At 46.6% G+C, this 22,545-nt stretch overlaps 1 protein-coding gene across 1 annotated transcript in view; it reads right to left on the reverse strand.

Moving 5' to 3' along the window:
- Nucleotides 1–11,718: 11,718 nt before the first annotated feature.
- LOC311115132 (lysosomal alpha-glucosidase-like) overlaps nucleotides 11,719–22,545 on the reverse strand; it is a 32,750-nt gene continuing 21,923 nt past the window's right edge. The window contains exons 18-21 of the mRNA XM_084190339.1: nucleotides 19,348–19,446; nucleotides 18,813–18,977; nucleotides 17,714–17,860; nucleotides 11,719–12,146 (exon numbers count right to left, since the gene is read on the reverse strand). Coding sequence (XP_084046465.1) covers nucleotides 12,084–12,146; nucleotides 17,714–17,860; nucleotides 18,813–18,977; nucleotides 19,348–19,446 — 474 coding nt within the window. The 3' untranslated portion in view covers nucleotides 11,719–12,083. The remainder of the gene's footprint in view (nucleotides 12,147–17,713; nucleotides 17,861–18,812; nucleotides 18,978–19,347; nucleotides 19,447–22,545) is intronic.

The following is a 22,545-nucleotide window of genomic DNA, read 5'->3' on the forward strand; positions in this document are numbered from 1 at the left end:
AGTCAGCGGACCATAATTCATCTGACATTGGCTCTCCTAAACAACACAACCACCACACTCTTTCCTTCTAGCTCTCCTCTCTTCCCTTCTCTCCACACTTATTTTCTTCCCCCCCCCTGTTTCCTGATATATGTACGCACTGGAAAGACTCATCTGGAAACAGTTAGCCCTTCACCCTGTGTGTGTGTGTGTTTGCCCAGAGCCAATGAAAACACTGTCTGAGAGCTAAGTTTATCAGTAATGGGGACTGACCCAACACACAGTGTATCTACTACTGCGATAACAGGGAACAGAATCAGTTATTTGCTTTCTCTTTTGAAGGTAGTTACAGATTAATGGGAGAGAGAGACACTGGGAGATATCACTAGAGCAGGCATGTGTTTGACAAGGGAAAGAGAGAGACACTGGGAGATATCACTAGAGCAGGCATGTGTTTGACAAGGGAAAGAGAGAGACACTGGGAGATATCACTAGAGCAGGCATGTGTTTGACAAGGGAAAGAGAGAGACACTGGGAGATATCACTAGAGCAGGCATGTGTTTGACAAGGGAAAGAGAGAGACACTGGGAGATATCACTAGAGCAGGCATGTGTTTGACAAGGGAAAGAGAGAGACACTGGGAGATATCACTAGAGCAGACATGTTTGCTCAAGGAAAAAGAGAGACAAAAGGTGTGCACATGTGTGAGAGACGGCGAGAAAGTGAGAGTGTGTGAGAGAATTTTGTACTTCAACTATTTGCACATCGTTACAACACTGTACACAGCAATAATATGACATTTGAAATGTCTCTATTCCTTTGAAACTTTTGTGACTAATGTTTACTGTTCATTTCTTGTTTATTTCACTTTGTTCATGATCTATTTCACTTGCTTTGAGAATGTAAACATATGTTTCCCATGCAAATAAAGCCCTTTCAATTGAATTGAGAGAAAACATCTGTATGTAAGATGACATGACAAATGATTCACTACTACTCATATTTACTCAGTGCCAAATCACAGCATGATGCAGAGAAGCAGTATTGTCAGGAAATAGAAACATGAATAGTTCCTTATTAGGAATACTATGTCTGCCTTTCTCTCTCTCTCTCTCTCTCAATTCAATTCAAGGGGCTTTATTTGCATGGGAAACATGTGTTTACATTGCCAAAGCAAGTGAAGTAGACAAACAAACATGACACAAAAGTTCCAAAAGGATCAAATACATTTCAAATGTCATATTATGTCTATATACATTGTTGTAACAATGTGCAAATCGTTAAAGTATAAAAGGGAAAATAAATAAACAGAAATATGGGTTGTATTTACAATGGTGTTTGTTCTTCACTGGTTGCCCTTTTCTTGTGGCAACAGGTCACAAATATTGCAGCTGTGATGGCACAGTGTGGTATTTCACCCAATAGATATGGGAGTTTATCAAAATGTGATTTGTTTTTGAATTCTTTGTGGGTCTGTGTATTCTGAGGGAAATATGTGTCTCTATGGTCATACATTTGGCAGGAGGTTAGGAAGTGCAGCTCAGTTTCCACCTCGTTTTGTGGGCAGTGTGCACATAGCCTGTCTTCTCTTGAGAGACAGGTCTGCCTACGGTGGCCTCTCTCAATAGCAAGGCTATGCTCACTGAGTCTGTACATTGTCAAAGCTTTGGGTCAGTCACAGTGGTCAGGTATTCTGCCACTGTGTACTATCTGTTTAGTGCCAAATAGCATTCTAGTTCGCTCCATTTTTTTGTTAATTCTTTCCAATGTGTCAAGTAATTCTCTTTTTGTTTTCTCATGATTTTGTAGGGTCTAATTGTGTTGCTGTCCTGGGGCTCTGTGGGATCTGTTTGTGAACAGAGCCCCAGGACCAGCTTGCTTAGGGGACTCTTCTCCAGGTTCATCTCTCTGTAGGTGATGGCTTTGTTATGGAAGGTTTGGGAATCACTTCCTTTTAGGTGGTTGTAGAATTTAACAGCTCTTTTCTGGTGCTCTGTATGTGTTACTTGGTGTTTTTCATTGTACACTGAGGATATTTTTGCAGAATTCAGTTCTCATTTACAACTGCGACCTGGCCAAGATAAAGCAAAGCAGTGCGATAAAAACAACAACAACACAGAGTTACATATGGGGTAAACAAAACATAAAGTCAAAACTACAACAGAAAATATATATACAGTGTGTGCAAATGTAGCAAGTATGGAGGTAAGGCAATAAATAGGCCATAGTGCAACATAATTACAATTTAGTATTAACACTGGAATGATAGATGTGCAGAAGATGATGTGCAAATAGAGATACTGGGGTGCAAAAGAGCAAAATAAATAACAATATGGGGATGAGGTAGTTGGGTGGGGGATAGGGGTGCATAGGTGTGTGATTAGGTTGATTTATTAGAGTTCAACACTTAACTCAGTCATCCTGGGCCCCCGCTATCATAATAATAAGAGAGGAGGGGGGGAGAGGGGGGGAAGAGAGAGGAGGGAAGAGAGAGGGGAGAGAGAGGCGAGCGGGGGAGAGAGGCGAGAGGGGAAGAGAGAGGGGGGAGAGAGAGGGGAGGGGAGGGGAGAGGAAGAAGAGATAGCAGGGCACCCCTTATGAGACTACATGACAGAGGACAGGAAGAAGCGAAAGCAGGACAGAAGGCAGGATAATGTGTAATCCCACTGAGTCGGGAAACAAGGCCAGATTTATATCTTGTTAATGAGCCTGAAGAAGAAATAAACAAATAAACATGTAAACAACAACAGGACAAGGCTTGTTGACAGAGGAGAACATTCCATGGTGATTAGAATTATATGACACTGCAGCGCTGGAAATCAATTAAAAGGTCTTATGGAGGTCTATTTCACAGTGTGGGTTACACAAAGGACAGGCCCAACACAGGGGGGTTACACAAAGGACAGGCCCAACACAGGGAGGTTACACAAAGGACAGGCCCAACACAGGGGGGTTACACAAAGGACAGGCCCAACACAGGGGGGTTACACAAAGGACAGGCCCAACACAGGGGGGTTACACAAAGGACAGGCCCAACACAGGGGGGTTACACAAAGGAAAGTCCCAACACAGAGGGGTTACACAAAGGACAGGCCCAACACAGGGGGGTTACACAAAGGAAAGGCCCAACACAGGGGGGTTACACAAAGGACAGGCCCAACACAGGGGGGTTACACAAAGGACAGGCCCAACACAGGGGGGTTACACAAAGGACAGGCCCAACACAGGGGGGTTACACAAAGGACAGGCCCAACACAGAGGGGTTACACAAAGGACCAACACAGGGGGGTTACACAAAGGACAGGCCCAACACAGGGGGGGTTACACAAAGGACAGGCCCAACACAGGGGCGTTACACAAAGGACAGGCCCAACACAGGGGCGTTACACAAAGGACAGGCCCACACAAAGGACAGGCCCAACACAGAGGGGTTACACAAAGGACAGGCCCAACACAGGGGGGTTACACAAAGGACAGGCCCAACACAGGGGGGGTTACACAAAGGAAAGGCCCAACACAGGGGGGTTACACAATGGACAGGCCCAACACAGGGGGGTTACACAATGGACAGGCCCAACACAGGGGGGTTACACAAAGGACAGGCCCAACACAGGAGGGGTTACACAAAGGACAGGCCCAGCACAGGGGGGTTACACAAAGGACAGGCCCAACACAGGGGGGTTACACAAAGGACAGGCCCAACACAGGGGGGTTACACAAAGGACAGGCCCAACACAGGGGGGTTACACAAAGGACAGGCCCAACACAGGGGGGTTACACAAAGGACAGGCCCAATACAGGGGGGGTTACACAAATGACAGGCCCAACACAGGGGGGGTTACACAAAGGACAGGCCCAACACAGGGGGGTTACACAAAGGACCGGCCCAACACAGGGGGGTTACACAAAGGACAGGCCCAACACAGGGGGGGTTACACAAAGGACAGGCCCAACACAGGGGGGGTTACACAACGGACAGGCCCAACACAGGGAGGTTACACAAAGGACAGGCCCAACACAGGGGGGGTTACACAAAGGACAGGCCCAACACAGGGGGGGTTACACAAAGGACAGGCCCAACACAGGGGGTTACACAACGGACAGGCCCAACACAGGGGGGGGTTACACAACGGACAGGCCCAACACAGGGGGCTTACACAAAGGACAGGCCCAACACAGGGGGCTTACACAAAGGACAGGCCCAACACAGGGGGGGTTACACAAAGGACAGGCCCAACACAGGGGGGGGTTACACAAAGGACAGGCCCAACACAGGGGGGGGGGGTTACACAAAGGACAGGCCCAACACAGGGGGGTTACACAAAGGACAGGCCCAACACATGGGGGTTACACAAAGGACAGGCCCAACACGGGGGGGGGTTACACAAAGGACAGGCCCAACACAGGGGGAGTTACACAAAGGACAGGCCCAACACAGGGGGGTTACACAAAGGACAGGCCAAACACAGGGGGGTTACACAAAGGACAGGCCCAACACAGGGGGGTTACACAAATGACAGGCCCAACACAGGGGGGTTACACAAAGGACAGGCCCAACACAGGGGGGGTTACACAAAGGACAGGCCCAACACAGGGGGGTTACACAAAGGACAGGCCCAACACAGGGGGGTTACACAAAGGACAGGCCCAACACAGGAGGGTTACACAAAGGACAGGCCCAACACACAATGTGCTGTATGAGAGATGATTACCATAAAGAACACATAGTTGTTAACATCTGTAATGTGCTGTATGAGAGATTATTACCATAAAGAACACACAGTTGTTAATCTCTGTAATGTGCTGTATGAGAGATGATTATCTATGCGACCAGTGTGTTTTAGTAGAGCTGTGAACAACAGCATTCAGAATAACAGAAAACAGATGCTCTAAAAGGAGTTACTCAATACAAAGAGCCTGTTAACCTCCTGGTTCAAGAAACACACAGACAGACCGACAGATGTCTAGCATCAGCCCTCCGCTCCACTTAAACCCTACCCATTAGTGGGGAAGACAACACCAAACTGTACGTAGAACAGTAAAGGGGTTGAATTGTGACAGCATGGCGCCCTCTACAGGTGAACATATGACAGTGCATGCGGCTCATGCGGACCAACTTACCCAGCAAAGGCCGATGAGGGTGAGAGTAGATTCGGCAACTCCTGGAGGACAAGAAAGGTTCAGAACTTTTGTGAAACATCACAGCACAGTGGGAACATATATGGCAATTAGAAATCCAAACTGGATGGTCTTCAGAGATAGATGAGAGGGGTTGATGGTAGCTGAAGGGTAGCACTAAAACCAAACCAAAACGATAACTAATGTAAAACATACTGTGTCTGTAAAATGTATATAGTATGTATAAGCTGGAAGTAGAATCCTAAGTATTGTTGTCCATTAGTTTACTCCAATTAGAGGAGAGGTGGAGGGTTAGGGGGAACATAATAAAGAAGGAAAATTTAAATATTTATACAGTACCAGTCAAAAGTTTGGACACACCTCCTCATTCAAGGGTTTTTCTTTATTTTTACTATTTTCTACAATGTAGAATAATAGTGAAGACATCAAAACTATGAAATAACACATATGGAATCATGTAGTAACCAAAAAAAAGTGGGCTCAAATAATGTGGTCCTCTGTGGCTCAATTGGTAGAGCATGGCGCTTGTAACGCCAGGGTAGTGGGTTCGATCCCCGGGACCACCCATACGTAAAAATGTATGCACACATGACTGTAAGTCGCTTTGGATAAAAGTGTCTGCTAAATGGCATAAAAAAATTAAAAATAACTGTTGCCAGAGAATTTAACGTTTATTTATCTACCATAAGCCGCCTCCAACGTCCAACATGCGGCTTCTTTACCTGCGGGATCGTCTGAGACAGCTGATGAAACGGAGGAGTATTTCTGTCTGTAGTAAAGCCCTTTTGTGTGGAAAAACTCATTCTGAGTGGGTGGGCCTATGCCCTCCCAGGCCCACCCATGGCTGCACACCTGCCTAGTCATGTGAAATCCATAGCTTAGGGCCTAATGAATATATTTCAATTGCCCCCCCCACCCCCACACACTCTTGGAGGACAATGTAATTAAACAAAAAAGCATATTTATTGTTCAAAGTAGAACCTTTTTATTTATTTAATTACATTGTCCTCCAAGAGGTACTGAACCTCCCCCTCTACTTCAGTTCATGCCCCTTGGTTGGAGAGAGAGGTAGTGGCAGTGATCCCTTCCCAAAGGCCAATGAGGGTGCAGGGTTCTGGTCCAGCCAAGCAGTAGTAATACACCGGATGAAACTAAATTAGATCCATGTCATGGAGGAAAAAGGTAATATACGTCCCTCCCATCCAATCTATCCATTGGGGAAACAGATCTAAACAGACACTTAGGAGTCAGGATTCAAATTTAATCAAGTCATCATTTGAAATGAGCATGTCCCATTCAACTTAAACACACACACATGGAAATCAAATAAAACAGTTTGGTTGAGAGGCAGGCATTACAGAATAAACAGTCATTGAGGAGTTTTCCTATGATTGTAATATCCATGCCAGATAGATACACCCACTGGCAGAACTGACCAACATAAGGCAGGAGAAATAACCTTTCACTCTGAAAATACGTCTTCCTTTACATTGTCTTCATTTTAACACTTCAATCTAAAATTAGAATAAAATAGGAAAAATAATCTATTTGTCAAACATTTCAACCAATCAATTTCAAAAAGCAAACGTTGCGTTACCATAATACTTAAAATGTGAAAAACTACAATACATGCTCATTCATTATTTAGTAAAGGCAATTGCATGTCTAAGAAAGCTTGATAATACTTTAAAAACCTTGTACATTAATATCATTATTCAGTGTTTTAGAGATAAAGATAACGTTTTAGCATCACAGTAAAGCAGTTCTAAAACCAACTGAAACTAGAATTCTAGAACAGGGTTAGAACAATGTAGCGCTGTTCTAGAGGTGTTCTGAAACTAGAATTCTAGAACAGGGTTAGAACAATGTAGCGCTGTTCTAGAGGTGTTCTGAAACTAGAATTCTAGAACAGGGTTAGAACAATGTAGCGCTGTTCTAGAGGTGTTCTAAAACTAGAATTCTAGAACAGGGTTAGAACAGAGCTGTTCTAGAGGTGTTCTGAAACTAGAATTCTAGAACAGGGTTAGAACAGAGCTGTTCTAGAAGTGTTCTGAAACTAGAATTCTAGAACAGGGTTAGAACAGAGCTGTTCTAGAAGTGTTCTGAAACTAGAATTCTAGAACAGGGTTAGAACAGAGCTGTTCTAGAGGTGTTCTGAAACTAGAATTCTAGAACAGGGTTAGAACAGAGCTGTTCTAGAAGTGTTCTGAAACTAGAATTCTAGAACAGGGTTAGAACAGAGCTGTTCTAGAAGTGTTCTGAAACTAGAATTCTAGAACAGGGTTAGAACAGAGCTGTTCTAGAAGTGTTCTGAAACAAAAATGATTGAACAGAGTTAAAACAGAGCTGTTCTAGAAGAGACAGTTTGATCATTCGTAAGGCACTTCTCTGTACCTTCAATATGTCCTGATTCAGTGCAAACAAGCTTGTCAACAACAATATGTACATATATCAGGATCAATAACAACAATCGCTGATTATTATCATGAAACTCCCCAAACACACTAACATCCATTTCACCCAATTATAGTATTCTAGTCTTGTTCTGAGGGAAAGAAAAGTTACTCTCATTTTTATTGCACATCTTCACCTTTCCTCTGAGAAATGAAAACAGCAAATAAAAGTTGTCTCTTTACTGTAGTAATGACCAGTGCCAGAACTACACAATAATATTTTACCGCTAACCAGTAAAATACACAGGAGGCCTTTCAAAAATAATGAATATTTTCCTGGTATTTTACAAATCTTCCATTCCGAGAATAAATCCCTTTCCTCCCGGCCAACCCGGTATTCCTCGCCCAAACCGGAACGCTCATTCAAAAGCATCATAAAGCATATAAATAGGCCTATATCTGGATTTGATTAGAGCTTTGATCCAAAATTCAAGGCTGATGCTACCTGAGCCTGATGAGCCATACATTAAACACCTTTTATGAGCCCTACATTAAAGACATTTAATGAGCCCAAGCCCAAAAAAGCCCAAATGATTGGGCCATTATCCAATACATATATGATATAGGCACCTGCACGACAGACAAACATAAAAGCCCACAGATGTAGCTAGCTATATAAAGCCCACAGATGTAGCTAGCTATATAAAGCCCACAGATGTAGCTAGCTATATAAATCCCATAGATGTAGCTAGCTATATAAATCCCATAGATGTAGCTAGCTATATAAAGCCCACAGATGTAGCTAGCTATATAAAGCCCACAGATGTAGCTAGCTATATAAAGCCCATAGATGTAGCTAGCTATATAAAGCCCATAGATGTAGCTAGCTATATAAAGCCCATAGATGTAGCTAGATATATAAAGCCCACAGATTTAGCTAACTATATGCTCTCTTGGGTAAATAAATGAAACTAGCTCCAGTAGGCTAATCTTTTTGCGTGTGAACTGTATTACTGTACTGTATAATACTGTATTATATGGACTGGAATTACGCACATCGTTCAAACCATGATAAAGCAGAAGAGAACATGCGGCCTTCAACGTTACAAGTATAGGCTAGTGGATATGATTTTACTTTTGAAATATAATAGGGCCTTTTGTATAATTAGTAGGCTGATGCATATACAGTGCCTTTGGAAAGTATTCAGACCCCTTGACTTTTTCCACATTTTGTTACGTTACAGCCTTATTCTAAAATGGATTAAATAAATAAAAATCCTCAGCAATCTACACACAATACCCCATAATGACAAAGGAAAACAGGTTTTTAGAAATAGTTGCAAATGTATTCAAATTAAAAAACAGAATTTCCTTATTTACATAAGTATTCAGACCCTTTGCTATGAAACTTAAAATTGAGCTCAGGTGCATCCTGTTTCCATTGATCTTCCTTGAGATGTTTCTACAACTTGATTGGAGTCCACCTGTGGTAAATTCAATTGATTGGACATGATTTGGAAAAGCACACACCTGTCTATATAAGGTCCCACAGTTGACAGTGAATGTCACAGCAAAACCCAAGCCACGAGGTCGAAGGAATTGTCTGTAGAAGCTCCGAGACAGGAATGTGTCGAGGCACAGATCTGGGGAAGGGTACCAAAAAATGTCTGCTGCATTGATGGTCCTCAAGAACACAGTGCCCTCCATCATTCTTAAATGGAAGAAGTTTGGAACCACCAAGACTCATCCTAGAGCTGGCCGCCCGGCCAAACTGAGCAATCGGGGGAGAAGGGCCTTGGTCAGGGAGGTGACCAAGAACCCAATGGTCACTCTGACAGAGCTCTAGAGTTCCTCTGTGGAGATGGGAGAACCTTCCAGAAGGACAACCATCTCTGCAGCACACCACCAATCAGGCCTTTATGGTAGTGGCCAGACGGAAGCCACTCTTCAGTAAAAGGCACATGATAGCCCGCTTGGAGTTTGCCAAAAGGCACTTAAAGACTCTCAGACCATGGAAAACAAGATTCTCTGGTGTGATGAAACCAATATTGAACTCTTTGGCCTGAATGCCAAGCGTCACGTCTGGAGGAAACCTGACACCATCCCTACATGGTGGTGGCAGAATCATGCTGTGGGTATGTTTTTCAGCGGCAGGGACTGGGAGACTAGTCAGGATCGAGGCAAAGATGAATGGAGCAAAGTACAGAGAGATCCTTGATGAAAATCTGCTCCAGAGCGCTCAGGACCTCAGACTGGGGTGAAGGTTCACCTTCCAACAGGACAACGACCCTAAGCACACAGCCAAGACAACGCAGGAGTGGCTTCGGGACAAGTCTCTGAATGTCCTTGAGTGGCCCAGCCAGAGCCCGGACTTGAAGCCGATCGAACATCTCTGGAGAGACCTATAAATAGCTGTGCCGCAACGCTCCCCATCCAACCTGACAGAGCTTGAGAGGATCTGCAGAGAAGAATGGGAGAAACTCCCCAAATACAGGTGTGCCAAGCTTGTAGCGTCATACCCAAGAAGACTCGAGGCTGTAGTCGCTACCAAAGGTGCTTCAACAAAATACTGAGTAAAGGGTCTGATTAAAAAAAAAAAAAAAAAAAAAAAAATGTATTCTAACTTTTCAAAAATTTATAAAAACCTGATTTTGCTTTGTCATTATGGGTTATTGTGTGTAGATCTGGCTGTACTGTTGACTGGGATGGTTACACTGTCTGGCTGTACTGTTGACTGGGTTGGTTACACTGTCTGGCTGTACTGTTGACTGGGTTGGTTACACTGTCTAGCTGTACTGTTGACTGGGCTGGTTACACTGTCTAGCTGTACTGTTGACTGGGATGGTTACACTGTCTGGCTGTACTGTTGACTGGGCTGGTTACACTGTCTAGCTGTACTGTTGACTGGGCTGGTTACACTGTCTAGCTGTACTGTTGACTGGGGTGGTTACACTGTCTGGCTGTACTGTTGACTGGGATGGTTACACTGTCTGGCTGTACTGTTGACTTGGATGGTTACACTGTCTGGCTGTACTGTTGACTGGGATGGTTACACTGTCTGGCTGTACTGTTGACTGGGAGGGTTACACTGTCTGGCTGTACTGTTGACTGGGGGGGTTACACTGTCTGGCTGTACTGTTGACTGGGATGGTTACACTGTCTGGCTATACTGTTGCCTGGGATGGTTACACTGTCTGGCTGTACTGTTGACTGGGTTGGTTACACTGTCTGGCTGTACTGTTGACTGGGTTGGTTACACTGTCTGGCTGTACTGTTGACTGGGATGGTTACACTGTCTGGCTGTACTGTTGACTGGGCTGGTTACAATGTCTGGCTGTACTGTTGACTGGGTTGGTTACACTGTCTGGCTGTACTGTTGACTGGGCTGGTTACACTGTCTGGCTGTACTGTTGACTGGGATGGTTACACTGTCTGGCAGTACTGTTGACTGGGATGGTTACACTGTCTAGCTGTACTGTTGACTGGGATGGTTACACTGTCTAGCTGTACTGTTGATTGGGCTGGTTACACTGTCTGGCTGTACTGTTGACTGGGATGGTTACACTGTCTGGCAGTACTGTTGACTGGGATGGTTACACTGTCTAGCTGTACTGTTGACTGGGTTGGTTACACTGTCTGGCTGTACTGTTGACTGGGATGGTTACACTGTCTGGCTGTACTGTTGACTGGGCTGGTTACACTGTCTAGCTGTACTGTTGATTGGGCTGGTTACACTGTCTGGCTGTACTGTTGACTGGGCTGGTTACACTGTCTAGCTGTACTGTTGACTGGGATGGTTACACTGTCTAGCTGTACTGTTGACTGGACTGGTTACACTGTCTAGTGGCGGTTTGTGCATTATTATAGACGTTTATAATCTAAATATTATATAAAATGTCATTTTCATAGATGTTTATACCATAAATCAGCAGTAAACTACTGTCATCACCACCACTATAAAGCTTCACAGAGACTATATCGGTGTCTCAAATGGCAGACTATTCCCTATTTACAAGGGCCCTGGTCAAAAGTAGTACACTGTATAGGGAATAGGGTGCTATTTTCGGACACAGCCTATTTTTGGTACAGTTACAGCAGACAGGGAGGATTACAAATCATTTGTACATTTACATTTACGTCATTTTAGCAGACGCTCTTATCCAGAGCGACTTACAGGAGCAATTAGGGTTAAGTGCCTTGCTCAAGGGCACATCGACAGATTTTTCACCTAGTCGGCTCGGGGATTAGAACCAGCGACCTTTCGGTTACTGGCACAACGCTCTTACCCACTAAACTACCTGCCGCCCATTTGTAGACTGTATTTGACTGCAAGAAGCGCCCAAACATATATAATATTTCAAACCTTGCTTATATTTGTATACAATCCCATGTCTATTATGCGTGGGGATACTTGGGAACAACGTCTTTTGACCCGAGCCCTGGTAGTACACTATATAGGGAATAGGGTGCCGTTTAGGTCACATATATAGGGAGTAAAGCAGCGGAGACCGTCAGGGAAGGAAAACCTGAACATTCCCCAAGGTCAGAATTCCCATTTTTGGGAAAAACCTGTTAGATCCAACTGATGGTGAAGTTCTGGCTGAGGTTCAGTCCTAGGTCTGTTACGGTCAACACCTAGAGGGAGGGAGACAGTAGGAGAGTGGGAAAGACAGAGCGATGAATGGAGAGAGAGAGAGAGAGAGATACATTAATAACAAAGCACAGATATCATTTTCTCTAAACCAGGGTTACTCAACTACTACTCCTCCTCCTCTCACAAAGGTCCCGGATGGATATTGTCATTTATCAGCCTTGTCGTCGTAGTAACAAACCCCCACCTCACAACCCATGCTACCCTAAACTGTTCACACACACCCCTTGTTGGCGGAAATACAAAAATTGGCAAGAAACAAGTATGTGAACCCTTTGGAATTACCTGGATTTCTGCATAAATTGGTCCTAAAATTTGATCTGATCTTCATCTAAGTCAAAACAATAGACGAACAGTGTGCTTAAACTAATAACACACAAAAAAATTATACGTTTTCATGTCTTTATTGAACACACCGTGTAAACATTCGCAGTGTAGGGTGGGAAAAGTATGTGAACCCTTGGATTTAAATAACTGGTTGACCCTCTTTTGGCAGCAATAACATCAACCAACCGTTTTCTGTAGTTGCGGATCAGACCTGGACAACGGTCAGGAGGAATTTTGGACCATTCCTCTTTATTATTATTATATTATTATTTACAAAACTGTTTCAGTTAAGCAATATTCTTGGGATGTCTGGTGTGAACCGCTCTCTTGAGGTCATGCCACAGCATCTCAATTGGGTTGAGGTCGGGACTCTGACTGGGCCAGGAGGTCAGGAGTCTGACTGGGCCAGGAGGTCAGGAGTCTGACTGGGCCAGGAGGTCGGGACTCTGACTGGGCCAGGAGGTCAGGAGGTCGGGACTCTGACTGGGCCAGGAGGTCGGGACTCTGACCGGGCCAGGAGGTCGGGACTCTGACTGGGCCAGGAGGTCGGGACTCTGACTGGGCCAGGAGGTCGGGACTCTGACTGGGCCAGGAGGTCGGGACTCTGACTGGGCCAGGAGGTCGGGACTCTGACTGGGCCAGGAGGTCGGGACTCTGACTGGGCCAGGAGGTCGGGACTCTGACTGGGCCAGGAGGTCGGGGCTCTGACTGGGCCAGGAGGTCGGGACTCTGACTGGGCCAGGAGGTCGGGACTCTGACTGGGCCAGGAGGTCGGGGCTCTGACTGGGCCAGGAGGTCGGGGCTCTGACTGGGCCAGGAGGTCAGGAGGTCGGGACTCTGACTGGGCCAGGAGGTCGGGACTCTGACTGGGCCAGGAGGTCGGGACTCTGACTGGGCCAGGAGGTCGGGACTCTGACTGGGCCAGGATGTCGGGACTCTGACTGGGCCAGGAGGTCGGGACTCTGACTGGGCCAGGAGGTCGGGACTCTGACTGGGCCAGGAGGTCGGGACTCTGACTGGGCCAGGAGGTCGGGACTCTGACTGGGCCAGGAGGTCGGGACTCTGACTGGGCCAGGAGGTCGGGACTCTGACTGGGCCAGGAGGTCGGGGCTCTGACTGGGCCAGGAGGTCGGGGCTCTGACTGGGCCAGGAGGTCGGGGCTCTGACCGGGCCAGGAGGTCGGGGCTCTGACCGGGCCAGGAGGTCGGGACTCTGACCGGGCCAGGAGGTCGGGACTCTGACCGGGCCAGGAGGTCGGGACTCTGACCGGGCCAGGAGGTCGGGACTCTGACCGGGCCAGGAGGTCGGGACTCTGACCGGGCCAGGAGGTCGGGACTCTGACTGGGCCAGGAGGTCGGGACTCTGACTGGGCCAGGAGGTCGGGGCTCTGACTGGGCCAGGAGGTCGGGGCTCTGACTGGGCCAGGAGGTCAGGAGGTCAGGAGGTCGGGACTCTGACTGGGCCAGGAGGTCGGGACTCTGACTGGGCCAGGAGGTCGGGACTCTGACTGGGCCAGGATGTCGGGACTCTGACTGGGCCAGGAGGTCGGGACTCTGACTGGGCCAGGAGGTCGGGACTCTGACTGGGCCAGGAGGTCGGGACTCTGACTGGGCCAGGAGGTCGGGACTCTGACTGGGCCAGGAGGTCGGGGCTCTGACTGGGCCAGGAGGTCGGGGCTCTGACTGGGCCAGGAGGTCAGGAGGTCAGGAGGTCAGGACTCTGACTGGGCCAGGAGGTCGGGACTCTGACTGGGCCAGGAGGTCGGGACTCTGACTGGGCCAGGAGGTCGGGACTCTGACTGGGCCAGGAGGTCGGGACTCTGACTGGGCCAGGAGGTCGGGACTCTGACTGGGCCAGGAGGTCGGGACTCTGACTGGGCCAGGAGGTCGGGACTCTGACTGGGCCAGGAGGTCGGGACTCTGACTGGGCCAGGAGGTCGGGACTCTGACTGGGCCAGGAGGTCGGGACTCTGACTGGGCCAGGAGGTCGGGACTCTGACTGGGCCAGGAGGTCGGGACTCTGACTGGGCCAGGAGGTCGGGACTCTGACTGGGCCAGGAGGTCGGGACTCTGACTGGGCCAGGAGGTCGGGACTCTGACTGGGCCAGGAGGTCGGGACTCTGACTGGGCCAGGAGGTCGGGACTCTGACCGGGCCAGGAGGTCGGGACTCTGACCGGGCCAGGAGGTCAGGACTCTGACCGGGCCAGGAGGTCGGGACTCTGACTGGGCCGGGAGGTCGGGACTCTGACTGGGCCAGGAGGTCGGGACTCTGACTGGGCCAGGAGGTCAGGAGGTCAGGAGGTCAGGACTCTGACTGGGCCAGGAGGTCGGGACTCTGACTGGGCCAGGAGGTCAGGAGTCTGACTGGGCCGCTCCAGAAGGCGTATTCTCTTCTATTGAAGCCATTCTGTTGTTGATTTACTTCTGTGTTTTGGGCCGTTGTCCTGTTGCGTCACCCAACTTCTGTTGAGCTTCAGCTGGTGGACAGATAACCTTACATTCTCCTGCAGAATGTCTTCATAAAACGTGGGAATTCATTTTTCCCCTCGATGATAGCAAGCTGTCCAGGCCCTGAGGCAGCAAAGCAGCCCCAAACCATGACGCTCCCTCCACCATACTTTACAGTTGGGATGAGGTTTTGATGTTGGTGTGCTGGGCCTTTTTTTCTCCACACATAGTGTTGTGTGTTCCTTCCAAACAACTCAACTTTAGTTTCATCTGTCCACAGAATATTTGGCCAGTAGCGCTGTGGAACATCCAGGTGCTCTTTTGTGAACTTCAGACGTGCAGCAATGTTTTTTTTGGGACAGCAGTGGCTTCTTCCGTGGTGTTCTCCCATGAACACCATTCTTGTTTAGTGTTTTACGTATCGTAGACTCGTCAACAGAGATGTTAGCATGTTCCAGAGATTTCTGTAAGTCTTTAGCTGACACTAGGATTCTTCTTAACCTCATTGAGCGTTCTGCGCTGTGCTCTTCCAGTCATCTTTACAGGACGGTCACTCCTAGGGAGAGAAGCAACAGTCCTGAACTTTCTCCATTTTTAGACAATTTGTCTTACCGTGGACTGATGAACATCAAGGCTTTTAGAGATACTTTTGTAACCCTTTCCTGCTTTACGCAAGTCAACCATTCTTAACCTTAGGTCTTCTGAGATCTATTTTGTTCGAGGCATGGTTCACATCAGCCAATGCTTCTTGTGAATAGCAAACTCACATTTTGTGAGTGTTTTTTGTAGGGCAGGGCAGCGCTAACCAACATCTTCAATCTTGTCTCAGTTTAGCTGACACCTGAGTCCAATTAGCTTTTGGAGAAGTCATTAGCCTAGGGGTTCACATACTTTTTCCAACCTACACTGTGAATGTTTAAATTATGTATTCAATATAGACAATAAAAATACAATAATTTGTGTGTTATTAGTTTAAGCACACTGTGTTTGTCTATTGTTGTGACTTAGATGAAGATCAGATTACATTTTATTACCAATTTATGCAGAAATCCAGGTAATTCCAAAGGGTTCATATACTTTTTCTTGCCACTGTATGTACACACAGAAGTATGTGGACACCCCTTCAAATTAGTGGATTCGGCTATTTCAGCCACACCTGTTGCTGACAGGTGTATAAAATAGAGCACACGGCCATGCAATCTCCATAGACAAACATTGGCAGTAGAATGGCCTTACTGAAGAGCTCAGTGACTTTCAACGTGGCATCCTATGGAAAGGATGCCACCTTTCCAACAAGTCAGTTTGTCACATTTCTGCCCTGCTAGAGTTGCCCCGGTCAACTGTAAGTGCTGTTATTATGAAGTGGAAACGTCTAGGAGCAACAACGGCTCAGCTGTGAAGTGGAAACGTCTAGGAGCAACAACGGCTCAGCTGTGAAGTGGAAACGTCTAGGAGCAACAACGGCTCAGCTGTGAAGTGGTAGGCCACAGAAGCTCACAGAATGGGACTGGCGAGTAAAAATCATCAGTCCTCGGTTGCAACACTCCCTACAGAGTTCCAAACTGCCTCTGGACGCAACGTCAGCACAATAACTGTTCGTCAGGAGCTTCATGAAATAGGTTTCCATTGCAGAGCAGCCGCACACGAGCCTAAGATCACCATGTGCAATGCCAAGAGTCGGCTGGAGTGGTGTAAAGCTCACCCCAATTGGACTCTGGAGCAGTGGAAACGAGTTCTCTGGAGTGATGAATCACGCGTCACCATCTGGCAGTTTGACAGACAAATCTGGGTTTGCCGGATGCCTGGAGAACGCTACCTGCCCCAATGCATAGTGCCAACTGTAAAGTTTGGTGGAGGAGGAATAATGGTCTGGGGCTGTTTTTCATGGTTCAGGCCAGCCCCCTTAGTTCCAGTGAAACTAAATCTTAACGCTATAGCATACAATGACATTCTAGACAATTCTGTGCTTCCAACAGTTTGGGGAAGGCCCTTTCCTGTTTCAGCATGACAATGCCCCCATGCACAAAGCGAGGTCCATACAGAAATGGTTTGTCGAGATCGGTGTGGAAGAACTTGACTGGCCAGTACAGAGCCCTGACCTCAACCCCATCGAACACCTTTGGGATTAATTGGAATGCCGACTGCGAGCCAGGCCTAATCGCCCAACATCAGTGCCCGGCCTCACTAATGCTCTTGTGGCTGAATGGAAGTCTCCGCAGCAATGTTCCAACATCTAGTGGAAATCCTTCCCACGAGAGTGGAGGCTGTTATAGCAGCAAAGGGGGGACCAACTCCATATTAATGCCCATGATTTTGGAATGAGATGTTCGACGAGCAGGTGTCCACATACTTTTGGTCATGCAGTGTACATTTTTAAGTCTACACAGTTTGCCATGTCTTTACGTGTGTTCAAATGATACCTGTTGACTTAGCTGGTTAGCCTAACTTACCTACCCATCTATCTATCTAACATGGGCTAGTAGATGATCAACTGGAGATTTCTGACAGGTTATAAATGGCTCTCTAAGGTCCGTCAGTGAATGACATAAGAGGAAAGCTGCCCATGTACTACTACATTTACAAATTAAACTGCACCTTGTGCTTTCTACTATTACAACTGTCAACAGCATTAAATTGAAAGCACGACTAAATTCCTTTATTAAAATGTTTTATTGTGACCCGCGGTCCGTATTGACCCCGTTTTGAGTATGGCTGCTCTAAAACTTAATCTGAACTTTAAAACCTAACCTCTGACCCCTTTAACACCAAGCCTCACCTGATTGGCTCTGTAGGTGAATGCAGCATCCTGGGAGTTGACCGTGACCCTGGTAGGCTCCGCCTTCACGCCATAGAAGGAGGCTGTTTCCACTGTGATGTAGGAAGCCTCCACGTGGTCGTGCAGCACCTCCGATGTCATCGTGTTCTAGAACACAAAAGGAAGAGAAGGGAGAAGAGGTGATGGCTATAGTGTTAGTAGTGGTTGAACCAGCTGTCATGGCTATAGTGTTAGTAGTGGTTGAACCAGCTGTGATGCTATAGTGTTAGTAGTGGTTGAACCAGCTGTCATGGCTATAGTGTTAGTAGTGGTTGAACCAGCTGTGATGCTATAGTGTTAGTAGTGGTTGAACCAGCTGTCATGGCTATAGTGTTAGTAGTGGTTGAACCAGCTGTGATGCTATAGTGTTAGTAGTGGTTGAACCAGCTGTCATGGCTATAGTGTTAGTAGTGGTTGAACCAGCTGTGATGGCTATAGTGTTAGTAGTGGTTGAACCAGCTGTCATGGCTATAGTGTTAGTAGTGGTTGAACCAGCTGTGATGCTATAGTGTTAGTAGTGGTTGAACCAGCTGTGATGCTATAGTGTTAGTAGTGGTTGAACCAGCTGTGATGCTATAGTGTTAGTAGTGGTTGAACCAGCTGTGATGGCTATAGTGTTAGTAGTGGTTGAACCAGATGTGATGCTATAGTGTTAGTAGTGGTTGAACCAGCTGTCATGGCTATAGTGTTAGTAGTGGTTGAACCAGCTGTCATGGCTATAGTGTTAGTAGTGGTTGAACCAGCTGTGATGCTATAGTGTTAGTAGTGGTTGAACCAGCTGTGATGGCTATAGTGTTAGTAGTGGTTGAACCATTCTTTGACCACAGTACTCACTGTGTACAGTAGTTTATGTAGTGGTTGTGTTGTATTGTGGTTGTGTAGTGGTTGGAGCGTACCTTGACCACAGTGAACACTATGTGAGCGTACTGGTCTGTAGTGGTTGTGCTGTGGTTGTGTAGTGGTTGGAGCGTCCTTGACCACAGTGAACACTATGTGAGCGTACTGGTCTGTAGTGGTTGTGTTATGGTTGTGTTATGGTTGTGTAGTAGTTGGAGCGTACCTTGACCACAGTGAACACTATGTGAGCGTACTGGTCGGTTTCGAAGGTGTCGATGCTCTCTCCGTCGTCCCAGAACAGCTCTCCTCTGGCTGAGCCGTCTTCAGACAGACTGGACACCAGGTGGAGCGGCTGACCACTGCTCACAAACAGGGTGGTGTTGGGACGCTACAGAGGGAGAGAGAGAGGGAGGGATAGAGAGAGAGAGAGAGAGAGAGAGAGACAGAGGGATAGAGAGAGAGGGATAGAGAAAGAGGGATATAGAGAGAGAGAGAGACCGAGAGAGAGAGAGAGAGGGAGAGAGAGACAGCGGGATAGAGAGAGAGAGAGACAGAGAGAGAGGGATCGAGAGAGACAGAGGGATAGAGAGAGAGAGATACATACACTGAAATATGATAGAGATACACAGATAGAGAAACATTGGTTTTTTCGATATCTATGCCTGACCATCTACTGTGTCATTGTCTTATTAACCCTCAGTAGATACTAATAATATGGAGCGTCCAGCTATTTGCTGATCTACTGTGTGTCTGTTTACCTGTGTAGGTATGACAGCTCCTTCTCTCAGGTGAAGGTTGATGTGATCTAGAGGAGCCTTGAGTCTCAACTCTTCTCCTTTACTACGGATAGAATCACCCTGAGAGCGAGAGAGAGAGACATTCAATATTCAGCATGTGAATTATACACAGCGTGTACAAAACATTAAGAACACCTCCTCTTTCCATGACATAGACTGACCAGGTGAATCCAGGTGAAAGATATGATCCCTTATTGATGTCACTTGTTAAATCCACTTCAGTCAGTGTAGATGAAGGCGAGGAGACAGGTTAAAGAAGGATTTTTAAGCCTTGAGACAATTGAGACATGGATTGTGTATGTGTGCCATTCAGAGGGTGAATGGGCAAGACAAAATATTTAGGTGTCTTTGAACGGGGTATGGTAGTAGGTACCAGGCGCACCGGTTTGTGTCAAGAACTGTCACGCTGCTGGGTTTTTCACGCTCAACAGTTTCCCGTGTGTATCAAGAATGGTCCACCATCCAAAGGACATCCAGCCAACTTGACACAACTGTGGGATGCATTGGAGTCAACATGGGCCAGCATCCCTGTGGAACGCTTTCAACACCTTGTAGAGTCCATGACCCGACGAATTGAGGCTGTTCTGAGGGCAAAAGGGGGGTGTATCGTCAGACGGGGCCACAGTGTCCCCCGACCCTCCCCATCTCAGCCTCCAGTATCTATGCTGCAATAGTCTATGTGCCGTGGGGCTAGGGTCAGTCTGTTATATCTGGTGAAATTATCCTGTCTTATCTGGTGTCCTGTGTGAATTTAAGTATGCTCCCTCTAATTCTCTCTCTCTCCCTCTCCCCTCCCAGAGGACCTGAGCCCTAGGACCATGCCTCAGGACTACCTGGCCTGATGACTCCTGGCTGTCCCCAGTCCACCTGGTTGTGCTGCTGCTCCAGTTTCAACTGTTCTGCCTGCGGCTATGGAACCCAGACCTGTTCACCGGACGTGCTACCTTGTCCCGGACCTGCTGTTTTCAACTTTCTCTCTCTACCGCACCTGCTATTTCAACCTCTAAATGCCCGGCTATGAAAAGCCAAGTGACATTTACTCCTGATGTACTGACCTGTTGCAACCTCTACAACCACTGTGATTATTATTTGACCCTGCTGGTCATCTGTAGCTCAGCTGGTAGAGCACGGCGCTTGTAACGCCAAGGTAGTGGGTTCGATCCCCGGGACCACCCATACACAAAAATGTATGCACGCATGACTGTAAGTCGCTTTGGATAAAAGCGTCTGCTAAATGGCATATTATTATTATTATTATCTATGAACGTTTGAACATCTTGGAGAAAAATCTGGCCTTAATGGCCATGTACTTATAATCTCCACCGGTCACAGCCAGAAGAGGACTGGCCACCCCTCAGAGCCTGGTTCCTCTCTAGGTTTCTTCCTAGGTTCCTGCCTTTCTAGGGAGTTTTTAGCCACCCTGCTTCTCCATCTGCATTGCTTGCTGTTTGGGGTTTTAGGCTGGGTTTCTGTATAGCACTTTATGACATCTGCTGATGTAAAAAGGGCTTTATAAATAACATTTGATTGATTGATTTGATTGATTGAGTGCAACTCAATATCAGGAAGGTGTTCCTAATGTTTTGTCCACTCAGTGTATATCCCATTATTCAGCCTGAAACAAAAACCTTTGAACTACCATCACATTCTATTGTGATTACCCAGAATTACTACTAGTTGTGTCCTGTGTGGCCCAGGGGTTCCAGCTGGTTGGAATCCGGCCCACTGCCCTTTGACCCCTCCCTATCATCTGGTACATTTTAGTGATTTATTTAACAGACGCTCTTATCCACTTACAGTTAGCGAGTGCACACATTTTCGTACTGGTCCCCCCTGTGGGAATCGAACCCACAACCCTGGCGTTGCAAGCGCCATGCTCTACCAACTGAGCCACACGGGACAATCTTTCCAACACTTTACCATCTAATCAATAAAGCAAAAATATATATAATTACGAAAGGAGTGAGACTGCCCCCACCCCTTAGAAAATACCTTAATTATTTGTTTTAACTAATAATTACTATAGTTGTGTACCAGAGTCCCTGGGCTTAGGGTTATTAAGGGGTCTGTATAGTTGGTATGTATAGTTGTATTCTTACCGTATAGTTGTGTACCAGAGTCCCTGGGCTTAGGGTTATTAAGGGGTCTGTATAGTTGGTATGTATAGTTGTATTCTGACCGTATAGTTGTGTACCAGAGTCCCTGGGCTTAGGGTTATTAAGGGGTCTGTATAGTTGGTATGTATAGTTGTATTCTGACCGTATAGTTGTGTACCAGAGTCCCTGGGCTTAGGGTTATTAAGGGGTCTGTATAGTTGGTATGTATAGTTGTATTCTTACCGTATAGTTGTGTACCAGAGTCCCTGGGCTTAGGGTTATTAAGGGGTATGTATAGTTGGTATGTATAGTTGTATTCTTACCGTATAGTTGTGTACCAGAGTCCCTGGGCTTAGGGTTATTAAGGGGTATGTATAGTTGGTATGTATAGTTGTATTCTGACCGTATAGTAGTGGTACCAGAGTCCCTGGGCTTAGGGTTATTAAGGGGTATGTATAGTTGATATGTATAGTTGTATTCTTACCGTATAGTTGTGTACCAGAGTCCCTGGGCTTAGGGTTATTAAGGGGTATGTATAGTTGGTATGTATAGTTGTATTCTTACCGTATGGTAGTGGTACCAGAGTCCCTGGGCTTAGGGTTATTAAGGGGTATGTATAGTTGGTATGTATAGTTGTATTCTTACCGTATAGTTGTGTACCAGAGTCCCTGGGCTTAGGGTTATTAAGGGGTCTGTATAGTTGGTATGTATAGTTGTATTCTTACCGTATAGTTGTGTACCAGAGTCCCTGGGCTTAGGGTTATTAAGGGGTATGTATAGTTTGTATGTATAGTTGTATTCTGACCGTATAGTTGTGTACCAGAGTCCCTGGGCTTAGGGTTATTAAGGGGTCTGTATAGTTGGTATGTATAGTTGTATTCTTACCGTATAGTTGTGTACCAGAGTCCCTGGGCTTAGGGTTATTAAGGGGTATGTATAGTTGATATGTATAGTTGTATTCTGACCGTATAGTTGTGTACCAGAGTCCCTGGGCTTAGGGTTATTAAGGGGTATGTATAGTTGGTATGTATAGTTGTATTCTTACCGTATGGTAGTGGTACCA

Source organism: Coregonus lavaretus, assembly GCF_964263955.1.
Source record: "Coregonus lavaretus genome assembly, contig: HAP1_SCAFFOLD_200, whole genome shotgun sequence".
Lineage (NCBI taxonomy): Eukaryota > Metazoa > Chordata > Actinopteri > Salmoniformes > Salmonidae > Coregonus > Coregonus lavaretus.